General features: G+C 41.4%; 1 protein-coding gene across 2 annotated transcripts in view; it reads right to left on the reverse strand.

The window, feature by feature from the left end:
- The window catches only part of SYN2 (synapsin II), a 427,960-nt gene that overhangs the window by 35,475 nt on the left and 365,730 nt on the right, over window positions 1-26,755 (reverse strand). For both annotated transcript variants that reach the window (XM_050957819.1, XM_050957820.1), the window contains exons 8-9: window positions 24,172-24,246; window positions 18,382-18,484 (exon numbers count right to left, since the gene is read on the reverse strand). In XM_050957819.1, the coding sequence (XP_050813776.1) occupies window positions 18,382-18,484; window positions 24,172-24,246 (178 nt within the window). The remainder of the gene's footprint in view (window positions 1-18,381; window positions 18,485-24,171; window positions 24,247-26,755) is intronic.

The following is a 26,755-nucleotide window of genomic DNA, read 5'->3' on the forward strand; positions in this document are numbered from 1 at the left end:
TCAGATGACATCTGTAAGCATAGCTGACACCATTGCACATTGAGGCTGACTTCAACATAAACAAGTTGCAAGTATGCAGCTGCTGGAAACACCAATCAGTTTATGACTAATTTAGGCTTTAAAAAAATGCAGTGCTTTTAATTGGCATTTCATTGGTAGAGTGCTACGTCATTTGCTGTTGTACTGAAAAGCTTTAGGGGTACAGCTTAACTATATTTTTCTCCCATGGACACTGAGATTAAGCTCAGTTATTTTTCTAACTTAGTTGATATTGCTCTAAACACAGTACATAGTATTGGACAAAATAAGGCATAAAAATCTTAATAACAAAATATAATGTAAGGAATACCGAATGGTACTCTTGTACATGGTAAATCAGTTCTTTTCTTAACCCCATCTGATTTAGAAAATCTCAGTGGGTAAGTCATTAAATAGAGAGAGTCACAAGTATAGGTGCTGACTCTGTGGGAGCTCCAGCCCTCGAGCACCCATGGGAAAAAAATTAGTGAGTGCTTATCACCCACTGCCAGTCAGCTCCCCCCTCCTTCCCCCCGCACGTCCCGCTCACTGGCGGCCCCACCGCGCAACTGCTTCCAGCACCTCCTGCCTGCCACCATCAGCTGTTCTGGGGCATGCAGGAGGAGCAGGGGCAGGGTGTGCTCAGGGGAGGGGGCAGAACTGGGCAGGAAGAGGCGGGTTGGGGGCTTGGAAGAAGGGGTGGACTAAGAGTTGAGCACCCCTGGGGCAAGGAGGAAGCTGGTGCCTGTGGTCACAAGTTTAACATAGCCTGCAATCAACAGATCAAAAATGATCCAGGAGTAATTTGCAGCCCTAAATTAGGTAGTTAGGTACCTAAATGTATACACCTGTGGTATATACTGCACCCACAATTTTCTGTCATAATTGCATTGCAGCAGCAAAATTCCAATTGCTGTATTGTTTGAGACCTGGCCAAAAATCAGGAGCCTATTTTATACTTTATCACCTACCATGGGAAGATATGATACCATATTTTAGCTCAGTAAAAGAAACCAGATCCAGCTGTAAAACTTGTTTGTCCAGTTGATCAAGACGTTCCCTTATTCAGAAGTCTCTGACACCATATTGCACACTAGTCTGTGCTATAGGAAATTTTAGATTTTCAGGAGGCCAAGATTAATCTTTTAAAGGTAAATATGTCCCCTAGATATACCTGAGAAACCACATCTGTCTGTGAGGATTCACATTTCCCAGCCAAATGTCATCTAAATGTTCACTATAGAACTGGAAGTTAAACAGAGTGAATCCTGCTGTCTACAAACGGCCTTTCGAATTACAACTTTTCCAACAGGCTTCAATTCCTTAAGCATCAGAGTTGTACCACAGTCAGTAAAGTATATTGAATAGTACAAAGAGCAATTTGATTTTGGTTTTAAAAGTCCATTGAAGTTTGCTAAAGATTGTTTAAGAAACAATTAGATCATCAATCTTAAGCAGAAAAGTATTAGGATTGCATCTATTGGTGAGGGAATTAGTAATGAAATTGGGAGCTTTTTACTCTCTGTCTCTAGTTCGAATTCAGCATAGGTCAAAAATAACTGAAAGCCATTACCAGCAGAAGGGTAACTGGTGGTCTGTGTAAAATAGGTTAGTGATCTTGGTTCAGGTCCTAGTGAGCAAGTTCCTATCCCATCACAGATTATAGAGCCAGAAGGGACCATGATATAGGCCGCAGGACTTTCCTGAATTGATTCCTATTTGAACTAGAGCATAGAAACAAAAAGCATCTGATTTTGATTTAAAAGTTTCCAGTGATAGAGAATCCATCCTAAGTATATCATAGTTACTTGTTCTATCACCTCAGTTCATGTATCCTTTTATAGCTGTAGGTTATTAACATTATCACTCAAATATTATACTTCCACTAGGTGACTTCCCTTTACGTACTAGTTCATACTTTTGATATGCGACAGCTTTGATAATAAACTAACTGATTAATAGAACTGGACACATAATTCATTGTATATAATTTATTGATGAATTTCCCCTCTTGATTCACCAATTCTCTGCAAACTGCTTACAGTTTTCTCAAATGCACTTATTGTTTGTATTTATATCCTGAACAATTTCTACACAGATTTTTGGTTTATAGAACATGTATGAGTTTTTTTTTTTTAATTTAAATTGCAGCTGTGGCCGTTTGTTTTGGTAGGATACAGAAATCAGATGCTTGGTTTCTGCTCCTCATTGTATAAACGTAACTCCTAGAATCAGGATTCCAGTGCAGATAGTCAAGTCTGTGCACTCAAAATTAATTTCAAATTCACTTTCTCTAGCTAGTCTTTAGCATTTACTGTTTCTGTGCGCATTTCTGCCAGTAAACTCACTACACCAGGGAATGACTAAACTTTTTCCTAGCAGTAACTAACTCTTAGTAGTGAGGCAAACTCTCTCCTGAATCATTACCCCTACTGATCTCCCAGTCATACTTAGATTTCCAATCCTTCCTGAGGCTACTACTGTAACAGCTTGTAGAAACAGCCACACACATGCAAACAACCTAAAATTCTGTTAATGCCCCCATGCTTCTCAAAATCAGGTCACCTCCACCTCATCACACAAGCAATTCCCCTTACCTCTTATTTAACGTAAATTACTGTCCTCAAACTATTACTTTACCCTAAAAATCAATGATTCTTCTCAAAATCTCACCTTCACAGTTAAAATAAGGCCCACATTCATAATCAGTACCTGCCACAATCAGAAAGTCCCCTTCCATACAAATCCAGTTCTGCTTACTTTCCAAGAACATTTGCACCATTTTCTCTCACCAACAGGCAATTCAAAACAACTTCCTTTCTCCACAGTCAGTCAATTTTCAGATCTCACTGTATCTCTGCCCCCCAGTCCAATTAAATTCCTTTTATCCCCACTAAACCTCATTTCTCCTCCCCCTTCTCTTTTAGTCAATTCCACTCCTTCTCCCACAATACACAAACTCCATCATTCTTTTCTCCTTCCCTAGTCCATAAACAATTACTCCTTCACGTGCCCTGTGCCATCTCTTGCATACAGCCCCTTCCAAAGCCTAGCTCCATCTCTGCTTTCTTTCCTCCCATATCCACCTCAGGATTCCCAAAACCTCCTTCCCCCTCCCCCACCCCCCGAATGCAGGCTCCACACTCCTGCCTCCCACTTCTTTATCTCCACCGTTCCTCTTCCCCATGGCCCAACTTGGCCTGGCTTTTCATATGATTCTCTTGTTGGCAGCTCTTGCTGCTCCCTCACTGAAAGTAGATTATTTAATGGAGGAACATCACTCAGCACCAGCAGCCCCTACGTGACTTCCCTTCAGCAGCTGTGGATCCCTTTGCAGCTCCTGGTGCTCACTGTAACAGAGGCTCCAACTGCCTGCTGCCCCCATTCCCATTTCATAAGGTGTTCTCAGAACAAAGAGAGCAAATACAACATTTCTGACTGTGAGAGGGATAATGCTATGGAGGCTCTTGCTCATGTCTTCTCCACATATGGAACTCCAACCCACAATGCACCTACAGAGGTGCTTCTGCAGAATGGAAGAAGTAGCAAAAACATCATGGAAGTGACATTTATTCCCCGTTTCTAACCAGCTCCAGCCTCATAGCCAGGATCTGAGTATTTAAGTCACCTCCACACACACACAGGCAGAGGGAGGAGTTGTGATTCTGTAGGCAGAGGGGCCTAGTGATTCTACATACCAGGTTCATTATACAATGCAAGAGCGCTACACACCATACGGACTTAGTGGTTCTAAAACTTTATGAATTAATTGGTGCTGCTGCTGTTTCTGTGACTACTGCTATGCATTTATTCTCCCTCATATCTTCAAAAGTAGGTCACAGAGCTGTTAACTGTTCTTAAGAAGATTGTTATCATGTGCTAAGAGAAATACACCTTATGGAATCAATTACTATAGTACATATAAGCAAAAGTTAAAATTGACAAGAGTTTTACGACCATTGTTCATGATGACTCCACAGAACATGATTCTGTTGACATCTGCAAAAGTAAACACATTACTCTTTATAAGTTACAGATGTCTTTTTCTGTGAAACGTTTTTTAATGAAAACTCCAAAGCTTTAAATAGTAGCTGTATGAGGTAGTGAAGAAATACTTGGATCTGTGTTTAAATGTTATTTTAAAAACCACTACATATTGCAAGCAGACTAGTTATAAACAGGATGCTTTGTGTGTGTTTAAACTTTGTCAAGCCCTCTAATGTGGAGGAATTGTCTGGATATTTGTTAGTTAATTTTTAGTAGAACATTAAATACAGCATCTTAATTCTTAAAGTACATTTGTATGGAACATCGCTTGGCCCAGATAAGTCGTACTAACTATTTTATTAGGAAGAAAAATATACTCTGTGTTCTCTACAGATACCTTCTGTGAAGGATTACTTGCTTCTTAGCTTGAGTGTGCCAGAATTACTCTCACATTTAAGGGGTTTTTTTAAGCCTTGAAGGCAGCAGTAGTAAGGCAGATCAGAAGCCAATCCTTCCACTAGATTTCTAATGCCACCCAATGCAGGATATAAATGCTGCTCTCTGAACATTTCCTTCCAATCAGTTCCCTGCAGGAGACAGCACTTTTCAATTTCCTGCCTTTCAGATTCTAGGAAAGCTCACTGAGTGTCATTTGCCATCTCTTACTTTCTAGTCAGGTCCCATACAAATATTAAATTATTGGGGCTGTTGGCTCACATGTGTGGGGTTACGCACCTGTCTGCCTCATCTCTTCAGTACTCAACATCCCTGATCTTGGGGCTGTGTTCTTTTTCTGATGCTTTGATCCCTGTTCTCTCTTTTTGCCAGTTTGTTCTCAGCACACTAGTGTCTGTTGGGACCCTCAGTGCATTACAGCTGTGCACTTCTCTTGACTCAGCACTTGTTTGGCTGTTCATTCAGTGCTTCCTTTGACACACCACATCTATTTATTTTCCAGTATTACTTTAAATATGGCGTCTAACAAGAAATGCTTTTCAACAGCTTCAATCCCACCTATGTGGCAGAACAATGTCCAAAACACAAGCTGTTTTTTTCCAAGTTACATTTTACTGCATGCAGCACTGTGTGTTGGCTATTTGTCTCCTGATGCATTAATTGATATATTGCCTTACTATAGCCAAAATTGCTGAGGACATTGAATATAGGGAGCATTTGCCACATCTGGGGTGACCAGATGTCCCGATTATATAGGGACAGTCCTGATATTCGGGGCTTTGTCTTATATAGGCAACTATTACCCTCCTATCTCCTGTCCTGATTTTTCATACTTGCTATCTGGTCACCTTAGCCACAACTTTCCCAACAGCTGATGTATAGCCAGTTGGGGGTATAAGATAAGTACTTATGATATGATGTAATTAGATCCATATCAATAAATCATGTGAAGTAGTTACTGGACACTGAATTTCCAGTTCACTAGCTAATGACGGTTTGCAGTGTCTGTATTTATTTTACTACATAACATATGTTTGTTGTATCTTTATCTAAAAATATAATAAAAGTTTAATGAAAAAAGAAGCCTACCACTGATGAATACAGCCTTTTGGAATGTATAATTAGTGTGGCAAAGAAACCACATGGGAAACAGAAGGAGAATAATCCAACTATTGCACTGTGGTTCGTTGATGTGTTTGAAATTAGAAAAGTGGTGAGCTACCAGTAAACCATTAGTCCAGCCAGCTAACCAAAGAATCTGTTGTATCAGTCCTGCTTACTCCATTTCTTTGACCACAACTGCATTGCAGACACTAGCTTAAAAAATATTTCTTTAATTTTCACACAGTTACACTGATTCAAATTGGCCATATTCTGCTGCATCCTGGGATATAAATGGTGAACTAGGGCAAACTACATTGTAAAAATAATATTTAAGGTATTGTTTATCTTTTAGATAAAATGTAAAGAATCCTAAACTTTATTGGTGCTGGTATTTTCTAAAAGTAGATAATTTGAAATTTGTTTAAAAATATTTTAAGTGAACCTAAGAATATCTTGCTGCCTGATTATCCATCTTTGAAACCATTTAAACAGATGCAATCCCATGATAACGTTGACAGGAATGAGGGAATAATGGATTTGGCATTATATTTAGGGACCATCTTTTTTGGGCCAGATTGTGTCCTTAATCTGGAGCATGCTTGGGATGGTGCAGAGCTGTATTTCCCTATGGGCACAATTCCTCCCTCAGGTCCTGAGTATATAAGATTCATTATTCCTTAAAATTACGCAGCCTGCTTTCCTCCATGTGCCAATAGGACCATGACCTTAGTTTCTCCTCTTCATATTGGCTTGCACTCCACCCTGAGCAAGGAATCTCTAGCACATTTGTAGGAAATCTGTAAAAGATAATGCACTTAGGGTTGATGATCTATCACTGCATTAATATACTGTATTTTTTCCATCTGTGCTCAAAAGAGCAAACTCACTAAACCTGCAGGTAAATTTATTAACACCTGGGAGCACATCTTTAAGAAATATTAAAAAGTTATAACACTGTAAAATAAAAACCTCTATCTAATGTGAGTTATATTTAATAACAGATAGATCTCATATACCGCTTTTCATCAATAGGTCTCAAAGCTCTTTACGAAGGAGGTCAGTATCATCTCTATCTTACAGATGGTGAAACTGATAATGAATTTATCTATTTTTAAGGGCATGTCTACACTGGGAAATTAGTGTGGTGTAAGCTAGAGCATAAACTTAAAGTGGACAAACTATTCTGCACTAACTCCCCATGTAGAAAAGCCATAAGATTCCTACCTGCTTAAAGCTACCAAAAATATTCTGAATGAAATCTGAAAGGTTATCAAAGCCTGTGGTTTATAGATCTACAGGTAGGAAGCTGGTTTCTGGAGGGAAGAAGGTCCTATAGACTGATTTTAGGGTAAGTATCTAAAATTCCACAAACTGATTCAGTATTAAATGCAAATCAGGAGGACGCCTCTGAGCTGTGGGGTCAATGTAAAGGATTCTAATTTGGGTTCTTGTGCCACTATTATAAGAGCATCTTGTGTAGCTTCTTCCAGTTTTGATTTTCCAAGAATGAACTGTGGCGAGATGGCACTCACTAGTACTCTGCAATGCAAAGCAGTGTTCAGAGTACCAACACTTGCTGCTGTGCAACAGTGTGTTAAAACTAGAGAAGCATTTTTTTTTACATTTGTCATTCTATCTATATTATAAGTATGAAAAGAAGTTGAACCCTGTAAATGGACATTAATTAGCATGAACTTGTGAAGCAGTTAAAACTAAATGTTGAATTCATAAAATTTGTTCATATTTCTATAGCATGTCTTTGGTGTAATGGTAATGGCAGCTGAATATTCAAATTGAGGTGAAAAGAACAGAAACTAAATGAACAGCTCTGATAGCTGCACAGAATAATTACTTGGCTTTCCTGCTGATAAACCTGACAATCAATTCTTCTAGCTAAGTGATTCTTTAATTAGCTTCATTACTCTCTAATAGGATTTTGACTTTACAGACACAGTCCTTTGCAGTATGAAAGTAAATCTGCCAAGGCTTCCTTTTGCCTTAGCACATAGCCAGCTACTTTCTAAATACAACAGTCTCTAGAATATTAGTCTGTCCCATCCAGCCTGTGGGACCCTCCTGCCCAGCTCCTAAGCTCCTGGCCCAGGAAACTAGCACCCAGCCTCTCCCCGGCTGTTCCCCCTCCCCCACAGCCTCAGCTCGCCTCGGGCGCAGTGCTCTGGGTGGTGGGGCTGCAAGCCCTTGCTGGGCAGCACAGCTGTAGAGCCTCAGCCTGACCCAGTGCTCTGTGCTGCACGGTGGCGTGGCTGGCTCCAGCCGGGCGGCGCAGCTGCCTGTCCTGGTGCTCTGTGTGGTGCAGCTGTAGTGCCGCCAGCCACCAGTGCTCCACCAGAGCAGCGGGGGTTGGATAGAGGGCAGGGGAGTTCGGGGTGGTGGTCGGAGGCAAGGGTGTGGCTAGGGGTTGTGGCAGTCAGAAGGCAGGGAGCAGGGAGATTAAATGGGGGCAGGGCTCCTAAGTGGGCAGTCAGGAAGGAGGGGGGGTTGGATGGGGCAGTGGGGGGCAATCAGGGGCAGTGGTTCTGGGAGTGATCAGGGAGAAGGAATGGTTGGATAGGGCAAGGGTCCCAGAGGGGCAGTCAGAAGGCAGGGAGGTTGAATGGGGGCAGGGCTCCTAAGTGGGCAGTCAGGAAGGAGGGGGGGTTGGATGGGGCAGTGGGGGGCAATCAGGGGCAGGGGTTCTGGGAGTGATCAGGGAGAAGGAATGGTTGGATGGGGCAAGGGTCCCAGAGGGGCAGTCAGGAATGAGAGAAGGGGATGGATACGGCGGCGGGGGGCAGTCAGGGGACCGGGAGGGGTGGATGGGGCAGGAGTCCCCGGGGCACCATCAGGGAGCAAGAAAAGCGGAGAGTCAGATGGGAGTGGGGGCTGAGCCACATCTGGCTGTTTGCCTCCCCTAACCGGTCCTCCATACAATTTCAGAAACCCGATGTGGCCCTCAAGCCAAAAAGTTTGCCCGCCCCTGCCCTAGGACATGGCTTGCCACAAGTATTCAGAATGATACCTTTCTGCTGGAAAAGCCAGTTAGAATTAATCAGAAATAGCAGTGATAGCAAAAAGGAATGACTACAACATAGTAAAGATGTAGCTATTCTTTCCTTTCAAAAATGTAGGAATGTTCTAGAGAACGTTTAACAGTTAGGCCAAGAATGCTCATAAAGACCCCCTATCTAAAAGAGTAGTAGGGATCATAATCAGAGTTTCAAGTAGAGCTGGTAGGAAAATGCCACTTTGTTGAACATGAAATATCTTGTGAAAGGGAGTTGGGTGCGATGAACTTTCATCAAATGACAGGCAAGCTTCTATTGGACGTATCTGGTTCCCCGACAGTCTGTGTGGCAAACTGCTGGGGAAGTCTGGGCTTCCAGGGTCCATGGCTCCGGGATAGCCCCATCATGTGGACTGCCTGGGTCCCTGGCTCCAGTTACAGCCCCACCATGCCAGGGCTTCCAGGTTCCCTGCTATGGAGCTAGAAGCTGAAAGCCCCATGTCCGAAGCTGTGTGACTCAACTGGCACTCTCAGGACTTCCAGAATTTCCTGCTGTGGAGCAAGGAGGTCCTCTGATGGACTTAGAATCATAGGGTTAAAAGGGACCACAAGGGTCCTCTAAGTCTAACCCTCTGCCAATATACAGGATTTGTTGTGTCTAAACCATCTAAGACAGATGGCTATCCAGCCTCCTTTTGAAAACCTCCAGTGAAGGAGCTTTCAAAACCTCCCTAGGCAGTCTGTTCCATTGTCCTATTGTTCTTAGAATTAGGAAGTTTTTCCTGATATTTAATCTAAATCTGCTATGCTGTAGTTTGTACCCCTTGACTCTTGTCCTACTCTCTGTGGCAAGAGAGAACAACTTTTCTCCCTTTTTTTAATAGCAGCCTTTCAAGTATTTGAAAACTGCTATCACGTCCCCCCTTAATTTCCTCTTTTCTGAACTAAACACACCCAGTTCCTTCAGACTTTGCTCATATGGCTTGCATTTCACCTCTTTAATCATTTTTGTCAATCACCTTTGGATCCTTTCCACTTTCTCTACATCCTTTCTATACATTGCTGACCAAAATGGGACACACTACTCCAATTGAAGCCTAACCAGCACTGAGTAGAGCAGTACTATCACCTCCTGTGACTTGTATGCAACCTAAAACTGCATTTGGGTTTTGTTTTTTTTGCAACAGCATTGCATTGCTGACTCATGTTGAGGTTGTGATCCATCACTACTCCCAGATCTTCTCAGCAATGCTGCTGCCAAACCAGTTATCCCCCATTCTGTATTTGTGCCTTTGGTTTATATTTGTCTTTTGTTGAATTTCATTTTGTTGTTTTATAGCCAGGGGTGGCTCTAGCTTTTTTTCCTGCCCCAAGCATGGCAGTCAGACAGCCTTCGGCAGCTTGCCTGTGGGAGGTCCCTGGTCCCGCAGATTTGGCGGCATGCCTGCGGGAGGTCCACTGATCCCGCGGCTTCAGCATACTCGCCGCCGAATTGCTGCCGAATCTGCAGAACTGGTGGACCTGCCGCAGATGCGCCGCCGAAGGCTGCCTGACTGCTGCCCTCGCAGGGACCAGCAGGGTGCCTCTCGTGGCTTGCAGCCCCAGGCACGCACTTGGAGCGCTGGTATTTGGAGCCACTGCTGTTTATAGCTCAGTTTTCCAATTTATCGAGATCCCTCTGAATTTTAGCTCTATCTTCCAAAGTGCTGGCAACCCCTGCCCAGCTTTGTGTCATCTGGAAATTTGATCAGGGATGCTCTCTATTCCTACGTCTAGGTCATTAAACACCAGAGCCAGAACAGGTCCCTATGGAAACCCACTGAGACCTCCCTCTAACCTGACGACATTCTGTTAATTGTTATTCTTTGTTTGCAGTTGTTTAACCAATTATGTATCCAATTAATGGTAGTTCTGCCAAGCCCACATTTCTCTAGCTTATTTATCAGAATGTCATGTGGGACCAGGGCTGGATTAAGACCTTTAGAGGGCCTAAGCACTGAAAAGATTATGGTGCCCCCCCATATATAATTCAAAATAAAAACAATACTATACCATAAAATAATTTATTTTTCGAAATGACAGAAAACTTGCATGTATGCTGAAATTAAAATAGCTTCTTTCTAGATTTTCTGATTGCAAAATTCTGGATAAATTCATCAAAGTTGACTCAACGAAGGATGTCTGCTTCCATACAGAATAGGGAAAGTGAATCAAATCTGTCCTGATACGTTGTTCTCTGAGGGTTTTTTATTCTTTTCAGCTGAGAAAAAGAGCGTTCCGCGGAGCAGTCAGTAATCATCAATGTTAGAAAAATACATAGTGCAATCTCTACATTTGGAAATACACATTCTATTCCGTCTTTCAGTATTATGTCATGAAGATCAATGTGACTGAATTTCATTTTTCCTGTTTCATTAAACTTTTTGCGTGCATATAACAGTGGAACTGCTGTACTTCTCCACAGAGATTCATGTTCACATCAACAGGGTATGAGTGACCTAGCTTTTGGGAACCTTGTGAATATTGTTCGTCAGATAAGTCCATATCGTTTAGAAAAGAAAATCTACTTCTTTGCACACTTCACCTCTCCTCTTCATGTGAGCTTCAAGTGTATCAATTATAGCATACTAAGTAGCTACGTGAAATTTGTCTCTAGGATTCAATGCTGTTTCTGTTGCACTGCTATCATTTACTTGTTTTTTCCTGATTCGCTTGCAGGATGGGGCTTCTTTGTAGTTAGTATCAGGCAAGATATCTTTTGATATGTCTTCAAATCTTTCAAAATCATTCCTCAAAGCGTGCAAGTGGTCTTCTAATGATTGACAGAGGTCTGCACATGTTTTCAAATCCAATTCTTTTTCTTGGAGAGCTTGACTTGTGTGGTAAGTGTTGTAAAATTTCATTCCATATGGTCAGCTCTAGTTCCTGCATCTTGTTGGCAATGTTTTCTGCCTCTCGTATAGTTTCTCCCTTTTGTGATCGGTCTTCAGCTATACTTTCTAATGCATGCACAATCTTTGAGTAGGACTCCAGAATTGCATTTGTTGCCACTGCATGTGCCTCCTAGCGAGTAGTAGAAAGAGATATCAACACACGATCATTGCCCAAATATGTTTTAAGAACTGCCCATCGGTGTGTTGAGGGAGAGAAAAATGTATAAAGTAACTGGACTGTTGAGAAAAACCTTACTGCCACTGGACAACAATCAACAGCACTGCGGCGAACAAGATTGAGAGAGTGTGCAGCACATGGTATGAATATGGCATATTTGTTCTGTTCTAAAAGCTGCTTCTGCATTCCTTGATAATACCCTGACATGTTGGCAGCATTGTCATAAGACTGACCTCAGCACTTTGAGAAATCTATTTTGCAAACTTGGCACAGATACTGCAGTACTTGATTTGCCATTTCTTCACCAGTGTGGCTTTTCAAATTGAGGAATGTGATAAATCGTTCAACTGGTTTTCCGTCTGTGGGAGTACAATACCTTAGTACAATACTCAATTGATCAATATGTGAAAGATCAAGTGTAGAGTCGACAGATAAAAAGAAGTACCCAGCAGTACTTACTTCATCCACAATAGCTGAACGAACTTTGTCACTCATTAGACCAATGAGTTAATCACATATTGTCTTGGATAAGTATGATGGGTTACCTTTGCCAGCATTCCCATATTTTGAGATATGGCCTGCTAAAAATGGGTCAAACTAGGCCACAAGCTCCAACAATTCCAAGAAATTTCCATTCTGCAATGATCCAAATGTGTCATTTGATCCCCGGAAAGGCAGAGCATGTTCAGCTAATGTTTGAATAACAGCTATAACACACTTCAAGACATGTTGCTAGTATTCATGCTCCCCTTTAATTTGTTCTTCCAATTTTTGTGTCATTCAAAGCCCTGTCTTCGATTTAAATATGTCAACACTGAATCTCTGTGAGTACTGCTATTTTCATGTTGTTCAATTAAAACAGCATTCCGCCAGTCATTAAATCCATCTGCAGCAAACTGGGATGTTGAAGGTTTATAAGCAAAAAGTTTGCAAACAAAACAGTACACAAACCCTGTTGATGGTGAATACAGTAGCCATTCTCAAGTGTATTTCTCACCATTTGCTTTCATGCCAAAAAATATTTTTTGTGGACAATATCTTGTTTGTTTGCCATTGGTAAAAGTCTGACGTGATTTGTCAAATGGCCCAGAGTCGTGCTGACAGTCATTTGGTCTACGATCTATCCAGTAAGCTACATCATTGGTACTGAAATCAACCCACATACCAGGATCTTTTCTCCTAATATTTACAGCATGAGCAGGTTCAGTCTCTGACACATCCACACCTTCTAGAACAATGTCTGTTTTACCACCAGGAGTAGGATGATCAGTTACAGTCTCTGATTTCCTCGCATTATTTCGATCTACGTTAGTAGGATAACCTCCCTGGTTTAGGTGGGGATAAGTAATAAAAAGAGACCAGAAAAATGGGGGAGGAGTGTGTAGTGGAGTGTAAGGAAGTCTAATAAAGTTCTGATTTTTCCCATGACTACTTCAATTATTTTTTTGAAATATCAAATATCAATTTTTAAAAAAAAAAATCTTTTTTTTTTTTGGTGCCCCCTGCTTTGCTGGTGCCCTAAGCACACGCTTAGTCTGCCTATTGGGTAATCAAGCCCTCTGTGGGACCGTGTCAAAAGCCTTGCTGAAGTCCACCACATTCCCCCATCCACCAAACCAGTTACCCTGTCAAAGAAGTCAGAAGGGTCTGTGGCTCCAGGACAGCCCCACCATGCAGGTGAGCAGGTAGCCAGCTAGTCTGAGAATCAGGAAGCCCTGGGCCTCTGGTACAAGAGCAGTCCACATTTCATCAAAATGTTATTTTTTTTTAAATTTGAGAAAATTGTGGGTAAAGAGGATTTGAGGAAGTTTTGCCAGACTTCTCCCCACATTTTCATCACCAAGGTTTGATATTTTTCACTAGAAAAAAAATCAAAATTTCCCAAAATTTAACTAGATTTAATGCTGAGTCACAGACATAGGAGTACATGCCAGGTTTTGAAGAGTACACTCCACTAAGTGTGTCAGGATATGGCAAAGTAGATGAATGCCACCCCTTAGTTTCAAGAGCAGTGCAGCTACAGAAATTAACTGATTTAGGCACCCAGAGACAGTTGGAATGGTTTGCTGTCCACTCTTAATTAGTGGTTACATCAGCCTCTTCCAAAGAGAGAGCCTGATCCTGAGATAGGACACAAATTCAGCATTTTTTATTCTGGGGACAGATCTCTGTAACCACAGGGAATAATGCTTCTAATGGAATGTTGTTTGTACAGATGCTGAGGGAGAGGCAGAAGTGACTGCCAAACCCAGAGAATAGCATTTTTGAGCTGATGGAAGAACGGGTGTTTCACTTACAAAGGGCCGCAAAACAAACAATCCATATTCTCTGCGAGGAGCCCTGAAGAAGGGAGTGGAGGTGGGGGTATAGCATGATAGATGCAGTGTAGTCCTGCAACATCAGTGGCAGTCAAGGTCACCACTGCCAGAGAACAACTGGAGACACCACTGTTGTTAGCCAGCCAATCCCAAAACATTAATTGATGCCATTCTTGATCGCTGATATGAGGAAGGAATAGGAGCTGCTCCAGCGTTAATCTTTTCTACTCAGTAAGTGCTAAGGAATAATAATTGTAGTGGTCTCAGCAAGCAGCACCTTCCAAATCAGGGGAAAAATCCTCCTGGAGGGTTGGTTAAAAAGGAGTGCCGGTCTGTCTGCATGGAGAGGAGGAGGTGCTGCTGGTGAGAAGTTTGACCTAACCCAGAAACCTAATATATCTACAAATCTGTATTTTAAACTGTAATTGTTGATAGCCAAAGACATTGAAAACCATTTATTAACATGTCAAAGCAAAACATGAAGCCCCATGAAGAAAAACTCTAAAAGAGGCTAATATTTGAAGATGAGGGTCTGTAGATTTTTCTTTTCCAGAATAAGACTTATTTCTTACTCCAGGTTGCTAAGTGTCTGTAAATTTGCTTCAGTGTTGCTTAGCACTTACGACATATTTCTGTCTTTATGAATTCAGTGTATTTCAAAAATACTTCCATATTATTTATGATCACTCACATCACTGGTACAGAACAAGTATGCTAGTAATATTACATGCCCAGTTAGGAGGCTTTAAAATGCAAATAATTAGCTGGTTGTTACAGAAAATGTGCCAGACAACAGGAGAACCACATTCAATCCACCTACATGTATCAGAGAAAACTATTTCAGAACAATGAAGAATAGCTTAGCCTTCTTTAGACTTGGATAAAACATCAAATAAATAGCACTTGCATACAGTGAGCAGGCACTGAACTAAAACATAAGTAATGGATCTCTTTAGAAAAGGTGCTTTAAGAGTACAGCTAGAACATTAAGTTCATCAGACATAATATGGTGTCAGCACTTTGTATCTGATTCTGGCACTGTCTATTGCTTAAAGACTTTGAGGACTGAAAAGAAGCAGAGCTTTAAATCATGGAAATCTGAAATGACCATCCACAGCACAAAACAGACCAGCTAAATTACCAGGGGAATATGATTAATGATAACAGCATATAAAATGAAAAGTGATGGGCAATATGAAATTGGGTAACAGCTTTCACCGGCCAGAGCTAGTGTTATTTTCATAAGACATACAATTATAATAATAACTTTTCTTTCAGCGTAAGTCTAGAGGTAATGCACATAGTACCTAAGTACCATGAGTATCCTGATATTGTGAGTCTCTGCTCAGGTATGTCCCAAATCATGAACCTTGTATTGTATAGAGGGTATCTGCCTAGAACAGTGGTTTTCAGACTTTTGTACTGGTGACCCCTTTTACATAGCAAGCCTCTGTGTGCGACCCCCCTTATAAATTAAAACCACATTTTTATATATTTAACACCATTATAAATGCTGGAGGAAAAGCAGGGTTTGGGGTTGAGGCTGACAGCTCACGACCCCCTGAGGGGTCCTGATCCCCAGTTTGAGAACCCCTGGCCTAGACAGAAAGCGTGTATTTACAAAGGACCCAGTCCTCCTGTCTGAGAGGATGTGTTTGTTGAAGGGGTCCTAACATTGCTTCTGAATTTGACTTAAGTGTATCTATTTGACTTAAGTGTTCCTACATTGTGCGGTGGTCTACTATTTTTAAAAGTTAGCATTTGTATCATCTTACTATATTGGGTGCAAGTCTGTTTATACAGCTTGACGTTTAAAAAGTCAGCATTTGCCCTCGGTTACCAAACCATATCTGAGACACCACAAGTTTCCCTCTATCTTAAAGTAGGCAATCTTTGTAATATCTCAGAACAACTGTGCGGTAAATGTTGACTTTTTAATACCAATCACTACATGTTTATAGGAAATCATAGATTTTTACGTATGTCATGAATCTGAATTTCTAGAGCAGTTCTACATCTCAGTGGATAATAAAACTTATAACAATCCATGCTGATGAATGTGATACCGTTTCCAAAACAATTCAGCTGACTCTGTAGAGTAGCAAAGAATTACCATACTTCTATCAGTTTGTAATTTCAGTGCAGTGTCTATTATGTATTATGTTTTTAAATGGTGCTTAAGTAGGCCCACTACAGTTGATTAGAATTTTTAAAAAAAAACAGGAGTATATCTGGTGCAGATGGCCAGGGCATGTGCTCAAAAGGAGGAAGAAAAATGAAGTATTGTGCATGTCTGTTATGACATTTTAATTCACAATTTTTTTTAATCAATGAAAACATTTTTCAGACCTGTCACAGACATTGGTCCTCATCTAGAAAGTTACTGAGCACATGTTAACTTCAGTTGGCAGGTGCTTACCGTTTTGCAGGTGTTGCTCAGAACCTCGCAAGATTGTGCTCTAAGTCCATGGTAAATTGCAAATTCAAGCACTATCCTCTATTTTGAATTAGCAGAAAAAGAACCAAAAAGGAGATTTTTTTTTTAAAAAAGGGAAAACTTCCATGCTTACAATCAGCCATCTTAACAAGCTTTATAGAAACTTAACAAAAACTGAAATTATTGCTGAAAACAAGCATGGATACTTCAGAGAGAGTTGCAGTATACAAGGGAATGAAAATAAGGGGTTAGAATGGAATGGCTTTCATCCTACTGGATGTGTATACAGTTGTTTTGATGTAGCCAGGCATGTTGTCTGAGGAAACAGGAGCTCTACAGTTCACATTCTTCAAGATGTGAGGGAGCTACTACTGATGAACTCTAATTTTTGAGGAGGACAGCACTGACTTTGATCCTGCGAGCTTCTGAGTTACCTCAACTACTACTGATGTCAGTGGGAGTCGTGAGTGCTTAGCACTTGACAGTGATGACAAATGAATTTTAATTGCATTTGTAAGCAGCTTTTTATGTATTTTCTTCTTTTGGAATCTCTCAAGCAGAACACAAAAGAACCAACTGTTTTGGTTTTATTTAGAAATGGATACCATGATCCATGAGAGGACAAAACCAGAACCTATCTCTGGGATACCAGTGTACTTCGGTGGCTTGGATAAAACCACTCTTGCTTTTGTTTTTGGGGGGATTTGAATACAATGGAACTGGGATCCTAGGGACAGACTGTTCTGAGATGCTGAAAGCATCCTACGTTGTTAGAGTGTAGTGAGGTGGATTGGCCACCCACAGACCGAGAGGGGGAGGAGCCCCTTATTGAACTCTGGTGGATGGAGCTACTCACTCAACCCTCCTGCTGGAAGTCAGTGGACAGGACCGGAAGCACACTGCTGCCACTGCTAGGGCCCTTGGCCAGGACACAGTGCAGTGGGTGGGCCTGCATCCCACCTGCCACCACTATTTGCGGGGTGGCATTCCCTCCCCCCCGCAGGCAAGAAGCCTGCGCCTGTCGGCCCTCTGCCAGAACTAGGAGGCCTGACTGTCTGCTGCTCAGCCTGAGCCCTTTAGACTCTACTGCCCCGCCCTGATCAAGGGCCTGTGCTAACTGGCTGTTTGCTGCCCAGCCTGAGTACAGGCCTGAGCCCGAGACACTCTGCTGCCCTGCCCCAACCAGGGACTGGGGCTCCGTAACTGTGTTTGTTGTTTGGCCCTGATCACAGGCCCAAGCTCGCGTCTCCCATTGCCCTGCTGATTCCCCATGTCAGCTGACATGTGGAGACGTAGTGGGATGGACTGGCCGCCCACAGACCAGGAGGGGGAGGAGTCACTCCCCCTAATGGACTACATAGATAAACAATCTGTGATGGCTTTTTGGGGGGTAGAGTAGGGGTAAGCCAAATGATCAAGAACCATCAGGTCTAGAAACTCCTATATCATTTTGAAAAGCCTAGCAATGTCTTCCAGCACTGATGGCTCATGGGGTATCAGACCTGAAAATTGCATTTTAGGCTGAAAAAAAAAGGCACATAGTGAAAACAAGGTTCTTCATTTCCCTTTCCATGTAAAGATATACTTTTGTTGGGGTTCCCTTAGGATAGTGTTGTACACAAATCTTACTCCAAAGTAATCTTGGTGAGCCCATTTAGGAAGGAAAGTTTGAGTTGGGAAAATAAGACACCTCCATTTGGTTTTGTTTATAGTGTGTGTACATTTCCTCAGACACTAGAAAACATTATGATATGGTTACATTTTCCAGCAAACTGTGCCCCTAACTTGGATATGTGGTCTTGCATTATGACTTAAACATTGTTAAATACACTACATCCTCTGAAATGCAAACAACCTGAGTTGGACACCTAAATCATATGTAGAGTGGTTTTACTCAGGTCTTTTAACAAGGAAATGCTTATATTGACAAGTATGGCATATCTTACCTCAAAAATATAATCCTTTCCATCCTTGCCATGTACAGCTTTGACAGCACAGATATCCAAACCCCCAAACATTTCAGAACAGGTGTCAACCCAGAGCTTGTACCTGTGTGGAAAAAATAGTTCCCATCGGTATAAAATCAAGTCCTCATTATTATATAGACCTAACTGGATAGTTTGTTAGCTGGACAGTTGCTTTAAATTCAGTCTTCTCCTGAGTCTGTCAGCTTTACTGAATTTTCATTTACTATAGTAGAGTCTTAGGTCTGGTCTACACTGGGGACAGCAGGGCGGGGGGGGGCGGGGAGGGTATCGATCTAAGTTAAGCAACTTCAGCTACGTGAATAACGTAGCTGAAGTCGACATACTTAGATCGACTTACTGTGGTGTCTTCACCGCAGTGAGTCGACTGCTGCTGTTCCCTTGTCAACTCTGCCTGCACCTCTCACGGTGGTGGAGTACAGGAGTTGATGGGAGAGCGCAAGAGGATTGATTTATCGCGTCTAGACTACATGCGATAAATCGACCCCACTGGATCGATCGCTGCCCACCGATCCTGCAGGTAGTGTAGACATACCCTTAGAAATACTAGCCCAGTGTCCACCTGGCACAGTGTTGTGGTGTCACAGAGGAGCTAGCTCCCTAGTTCTTGAACTGGTGATATACTGGCCCTAACTCCAGCATAGTTTAGAATACCCTTAAGGTTGATCGAAACCATGAATGCTGGTACCTGTCCCTAAAGTGCCATCCGTCATCTGAGAGTAGCTGGAGCTCAGTAGCATTCCAGCCATGGTCCTTCTGTCTTTCACATGCCCTTTATGTTCAGGCCAGGAGAAGATGGTGTAGCTACTTATGCTGGCTCTACACCAGCCAAGGACTACCCAAAAGGCCAAATTATCAGCTGCTGAGATCTAGCCAAATTCTGAATCTTCTCTGCTGCTGGAGTGGTGCCAAGGAGCTAAAGTGAGGTAGGCAACTAGGGCCACTCTAAATCTGTGTACATGAGCAGAGCTCCAAATATGTTGTTCCGTAACTGTTGCCTGACACTGGCTACGCTGCTTCTTAATTTTGGCTATTCTTACTATTCTATCAGGAAAACTAATCTGTTTTGAAACATGGGAGTGTCTTTATCTTCAATATTTTATTGTCCATAAATGTATTCAACATTGTCAGAGGTAGGTTATGAACAAATCATTTAACACTAAACCAACACAATGAGAATGGACAATGTAGAGGCATCAAGTGAAGTGTAGTGGTATGGTCCCCTATGTAGAATTCAACTGTATATTATAGCAGTTATATACATTTTTGGATCATCCTAAAGAATTTTAAAGGATGTTTCAAAAAAGCTATAGAAAGGATATAATTATCTGCTAATTTCTGTTGGTTTTTGGACTAATATTTCTGGAACTGTTTTGGTTTAATGCCAATTAAACTATTACATTTTACAAGACTTTTCTATATTGAGTGTTATATTGATTTTGTGTTCCTTACCTCAAATATTTTAGATAGTGTAATATGGTAAGTTAGGCCCTTTTTAGACTCTTAAGCACATTACCTCTTGCATTACATTTTATTTATAACCTCAGAAAAAGAAACAAGATGGATGTTTACAATATATGTTGATTGGGCTGGATAGTTCATCTTTACAGTAAGGAGTAACTCAAAGTTCTCAGTGCAAGAATGGTCTGTCCATCCTGTGCTCATGTCTGTAGAAGGGCCAGATAACTGACCAGTGACTGAGTCAAAGTGGGACTTTCTTGCCAGAAAAAAAATGAAGCAATTGCTAGGGTGGGGCATGGACAGAATGGATAGTGTTTGATGGGAGTCATAAAATCCCAGGGCACACATAACTGTACTGTGCCTTCAGTTATGAGCATGCAGAATTAGATGAAGACAATGGGAGTTATGTGCCCATGCTCAAAGGAAGAGGTTGGCCTATAAGATGAAAGATGGCAGCTGTGGTATCGAGAATTTTTGTTAACTAAAAGCCTATCTGAACATGGGCCATAGTGCCTGATGATACAATCCTGAAATAATTTATAGAGTTTGATATTACAGCTCTCCTAATTCAGAGGCTGATGAGCCCTTTTTTTTTTTAAAAGAAAAGACATTTACCATTCACACTTTCCCCCCCCCCCACGTAAGCTAATGGTCAAATATTTGAGTTTAAATGAGAGCTGTTTCCTTTACAGCTCATCTCCTCCTCTTTTTTGATCCAGCACTTGAGCCATAAGGATCAATTTGCCACATCATAGAAATTTCCACTGCAAAAAAACTGATGTAATAAACACAGGATTCAGATTTTACTGTAAGATCAAAGGGAAGGGAGAGGCTGGGCTGTGAGGGATAAAGCTTTTATTCACACATCTTAAGTAATCGTATCCTCTACAAGCAAACTTCTTAGTGCACATTTTAAATATTTTCTTATTACAAGTCTTTTCCAGCAGAAAAGTTTCACTTTAGGCAGAATGCTGTACTTCGAAATTTGTACAACTGTTTAAAAAAATCCTTTTGGGAACATTTGGCAATGAAAATAATTTTGCTGTTTCTCCTTCGAGCAAAATCTTTTTGTCTGAAACTAGTGATGTTTGGATTCTTCTCAATTTCAACAGCTGTGGATTCACTGACTACTGATAGTATCCACTTGTTCATAACCATTGTTTTTTTGCATTTTTTTTTTGCTGTAAAATGCCAAGGTGTGTTTAGCAAAAAATGGGAAACACAAAGCTTGTATTTGCAAGGCAATGTTATTTCTCTTTTAAAGAAGTTATCATTTGAAAGCCATAAAATATCAACTGGATTTTACTGAAGGCATTTTTTGACATTCCATCTTTTGCCAATAAAACACTGAGCTGCAAAGACAACTACAGGTATTAGGAGGGATCTTGCATGGAAGAGCTTGTTGGCTGGTAAGTATGACCAAAGGCCACAGTCCTACTTTTCCCAGAGCTAATATAATTTGCTGTGTCCAAGAAAGGACACTCAAAACTAAAAGATAATGTTCCGTGGGACATGTTTAGGGAGCATTTGGTGTGGAAAGGGAGATGAGCCCTCTAGTTTGGTGAGAGGGACCTTTCTGAAATGGAAGGGTCAATGAGAACATGCTACAGCTGCAAAGAGCACATGTGCTCTGCACATTCTCTTTTCATTATTTCAACAGATTCTGATTTTTTTAAGTCTGTCTCCAGGACGTGGACTGGGGTTTCTGTTGCCAACCCAAGGAGCTACAAAAATTCAGACAACTCCAAATCATGACAATTATTATACGTAAATCTCAGGATATTAGCTCAAACCCTTAATTATTCTGAGTCTGTTTTCAAATTCCCTTAATTCTTGGCAAGTAGAGTTTACTCCTTCCTGCACTGGTGCAGGCATTTCAATGTGAATGCACAAAAAATGTATATACACATGTATATATGTGTGGTGCAGATGTTCATTCTCCTGTTACTGGCTTTTGGGAAGGGATTTCTGTTTTCATCTCAAGCTTTGTCTTTGCTGGCAAAAGGTATATTTTTATAGTGCAAAAACTGTGTGATAGTTATTTCTCTGTAAAATCCAAAGTGGAGACAAACTACTTCTAGTGTTTACCATAAGGTAGCTAGGTGAGGTCAGCACTATACTTCCGTCCTCTCCCTCCCACCTGAGGATGACTAGTTTACTGCACAGTAAAAGTGCCTAGTCTCCACAATATTTTTAAACTGAATAGCTAATATTCGTAAACACACTTTTTTTTGTCGGGGAAGATGTAGTCTCAGTCTCTGAAAGAACAAGGGCGCATTTCATCTCACTTACACTTCCCCCTCAGAGTCCAGAGCTATCACTGCCATGCTCGCCCACTGAGGGATCTGTCTAGATCAGGAGTGGGCAAATTTTTTGTCCCAAGGGCCACATCTGGGTATGGAAATTGTATCACAGGCCATGAATCCTCTCAAAATTGGGGGTTAGGGTGTGAGAGGGGGTGAGGGTTCTGGCTAGGGGTGCGGGCTCTGGGGTGGACCAGAAATGAGAAGTTCAGGTGTGGGAGGGAGCTCCAGGTTGGGGTGCAGGTGGGTGCTCCGGGCTAGGATCGAGGGTTTCGGAGGGCAGGACGGGGATCAGGGCTAGGGCAAGGGGTTGAGGTGCAGGAGAGGGTCAGGGATGCAGGATCCAGACAGTGCTTACCTCAAGCAGCTCCTGGAAGCAGCAGCATGCCCCCCTTCTGGCTCCTATGCAGACGTGTGACCAGGCTGCTCTGCGTGCTGCCCCATCGGCAGGCACCGCCCCTGCAGCTCTCATTGGCCGTGGTTGCCAGCCAATGGGAGTTGCAGGGGTGGTGCTTGGGGTGGGGGCAGCATGCAGAGCCCCATGGTTGCCCGTCTGCATAGGAGTTGGAGAGGGGACATGCTGCTGCTTCTGGGAGCTGTGCGGAGTGGGGCAAACCCCAGACCCCATTCCCCAGCAGGAGCTTGAGAGCCAGATTAAAACATGTGACTGGCCAGATGCAGCCCCTGGGCTGTAGTTTGCCCATCCCTGGTCTAGATGGAAGGGGGAAGGGGCTGGACAACAGGGAGCTGTCATTCCCCTTCTTAAATTTAAATATGAAGATATACCTATCTTATAAAACTGGAAGGGACCCTGAAAGGTCATGGAGTCCAGCCCCCTGTCTTCACTAGCAGGACCAAGTACTGATTTTTTTGCCCAAGTTCCCTAAGTGGCCCCCTCAAGTTTAGCAGTTAATACTGTGTCTGTTTAGCAGACCAATGCTCAAACCACTGAGATATCCCTTTTCACCCTTATAGAAAAGGCTGGCTTTCCTGTGTCTGTCAATTAATAAGTGGGAATGAATGAGTGTAGCTTCCAGATTCAGAGACACTGAAGGGAAAAAGGTTATCATTGGTGAAGAAACTTTATTTTACCTTTTCACCACCTAACCACTCTACAAAAAGGTGAAAATGCTTTAGCATCATGAAAACAAGGATAGGACATTTTTACTGTGCATAATTTGTTTAACTTCAAACAATGGCAACAGTTACAGAAGTAGAAAGAAGAAAAATCTCACAGCTGCCGTAAGGCTCCAGAGCTCTGTGTTCAGGGCACAGAGGCCTAGGCATAGCTGAGGAACATACAGAAGTGAGCAATATCAGAGTTCTGGGGCTAAGCTCAAAGTGGTATGGCAAGGAAGAAAGAGCTTGATAGGGCTGCAGGAAATATCCATTTATTCGGTTTAAGAGCCTAACAAAACACTTGCACTGGTGTCATGGGAGAGGCCTCAGTACATCCCAGCAGCTGAGAAGAACTCAGTGTAGCCCAATGTAGTGTAGAGGTCACGAGGGAAAGAATATGCTATTCAGCAGGGCTACAAAGAAGAAAATTCTTTGTGTGGCTGAAATTAAGACCAGCCTGTTTGGTTGCACAGGAAAAGAAACTTAGCTCAAGGTAAAGAAAATATATGGATGGATGCAGGAAAGGAAAAGTACAATATACCAGGAGGAGAGGTCTGCTGGGGAGAAGAGGAGAAGTGACTAGTGGACTAATGCTGTGGTGGTGAAGTGCTTGAATAGAATCCTGATTGCTTGAAGGTGAGTGCATAGATTTAGATTTAGGAATCTAAATAAGGATGTGGGAGCTTATCTTTAAGGCATCCACTGTTTGGAAAACCTTGGCCATATTATCTCAATGACTTTTTCAAAAGGAACTCTTGGACCTTCAGTTAACACTAATTGCACTAGCATCGGCCATGGGAATTTTTAATTAATTTAAAATGAGAATTATTTAAATTTCTAATTAGTCCATACATGAGGCTGCACTGACCTATCTGACATAGCGATTTGTTCCAACATTGCAGAGCCAGTGTTTGTCTTCCAGTTTCCAGATATGGAAGTCCTCCTGAGAGAAAAAAAAATACAGACACAATATTAACTGAGTACCTATTGCACACTTACATTTATTGTCAGTAAACTGAGCAGACATCTTCACCATCTCTCTTAAGTTGATCTTATTTTCACACAAATATGATACCAATGGTTACCTCGGTTTCTCTCCTCCTGCTGCTTAAAATATAACATCCACAGTGTCAAGAATTCAACTGATAACATAAGTCTCAGTAAAACTTCATGCATACGTTTTATGAAGTGTGGTAATGGCAGTTCCCCATGCCCTTCTGCCTGTTCACTTTCATAACTGTTGTGACAACTGTTGTTTACTGGTGATATTGGTAACAGACTATTATGAAATTGTAACTATGAGTGGTGTGTATGGATGTATCAACATTGTGAACTAATTTTAAATGCATAGCAAATAACAGGAGACAAAGAAAGCTTCAGGTCCAGAGATCAAATCCATCTCAAACTTTCATTTAGCCAATTATAGAGTTAGGCCCTAACAGTGATATTCAGATGCATATGTTGAACCACTCCAAGGTTCAGGACCGTTCAGAGTGATTGTTCCAGTTTGACCCTAATCAAGATAGACTCTACTTGTGAAATTTGGATCTAGCTTCAGGCCCTGATTCTGGATCCTTCTCAAATTAAATTACATTAAATTAATCTTCTGTTTCTAATGATGTCATTTTAAAGCCCACTAAACAAAAGCTACTCTCTTTTTATGTCTATAATAGAGCATCATCATCAGATTTTGTAAATGAGTACCTTTTAAAACATTCTGACTTTTTAAACCAATGATGATGAATAGTACAGAGAAGAGGAATGTATTCTGTAATTATAAAGACTGTACTAGAAATGGGCAAAGGATACAAACTGTCTAAATTATGACCTCTTGTTTTCTGCTGGCAAAAGAACAGCAACACCTGTAATTTATGAGAAGTGAATTACAGTGGCAATAGATTTGTTTCCATCTTTCTGTAAACTTAATTATGAGCTTGGGAAGAGGTATCAATCCAGAGAGTAAAAGATTTTAAAATATATTAATTGAATAAACAGATGGAGTAATTATGTATTAATTAGGGAATCAAGTCCTAGCACATTAAAATGCATTACACTTGTGCCTATCATGTATTTTCAGCTCATATCCATCTTGTGAAGTTTGAAGAGAAGCAATGTCTTAAAAGGAACAAAGAATTTGAGATTAATATAACACTTTCTGCTAGCTCAAGTTTAAAAGGCTTTTACCTCCCTCCAATTTGATGAAAAAGCACTTGCATTTCTATTCTGGCCAGTGACTTTTCTCCATGAAGGGGTGCATAAAATACCATACACTGTACTTGCAATGCTAATGTGGTATGTTGATACTACTGTACAGGTTATTACTTTAGACTGATGTGAACACTAGACATTAGTTTTGTTGTTTTGGTCAGAGAATTATGGACTCAATGTGTGCTTGGAAAGAGAGGGTGGGGATTTAAGATCAGTTGGTACTTTTGTACATATGTGTATGTTTTCATTGTGCTTCACCCTTTTTAATTACATTTCCTTGAAATCAGATGTAATGAATCCTGTACTGGTAGTTGTGTGTGTGTCATGAAATCTTTTGAGGAGCTGGGGTATTTGGAGTGATCCAACATTGAATTTTGGCTATAATCTCCACTGACAAATGTTAAACATCCCTTTTTTTGTGAGTCATGGATCCAGTTTAGACCACGATTTCCCACAGAATTACAACACAGAAGCTCTTAATAACACTTTTTAAACTACAAAAACAAATGTTCTTTTCTGTGGTTGCTCTTTAAGTACTGTGTTTCTGTGTCATAGCAGAAAATGAGAACCAGCTGTAGTACAAGATACTACTGACAAAACTTACATTAATGCATATGAGGTGTTGCACAGTGATTTGGTAAATCACCTGCTTTTCATGTTGCTTTAGAGTATATAACAATAGATCAATATTTCTTCATAAGAATCTAGGGGAATAACAGCTAGTCTCACAGTGTTCAGACACAATCCCCAATCTTGGAGAAAATGGAGATTTTTAAAAAAGTCTGAGGAACACACCACCATTTTAATTCAGTTTTTGAGGTCTGTTTTCCTATTTGCATTTTCAGAGTAAAAAAAATAAAGTGTTAAATGTGTTAAATATGGCTGAGACTCCTAAGAGAAATTTGGTCTGCAGTCTATGCAACAAATCTAGGGCCCAGCCCTGTAAAGCGCAGAGTGCTCTAAACTCCCATCAACTTCACTGCTGAGGAGGTGCAACACCTCAAAGAAGGAGCAGCTCACTACCTTGTACTATTGAACCATCAAATTGCTCATATGGACTCTGCTTCTGCTGGTCCTGCACGATTGTGTGTCATAACCATTCAGCAGTTGTACCTTACTGTTAAAACTGTGCTCCTTCCGAGCCATCAGATGAAAGATGCTGACAAGGAGGTCCAATGGGGTCATTTTTTCATATAGGGCCACAGCTATTTTCAGATTCTTAAGCATCTACCTTAAAACTGGTA

The sequence above is a fragment of the Gopherus flavomarginatus genome, chromosome 6 (genome assembly GCF_025201925.1).
Source record: "Gopherus flavomarginatus isolate rGopFla2 chromosome 6, rGopFla2.mat.asm, whole genome shotgun sequence".
In the NCBI taxonomy this organism is placed as follows: domain Eukaryota; kingdom Metazoa; phylum Chordata; order Testudines; family Testudinidae; genus Gopherus; species Gopherus flavomarginatus.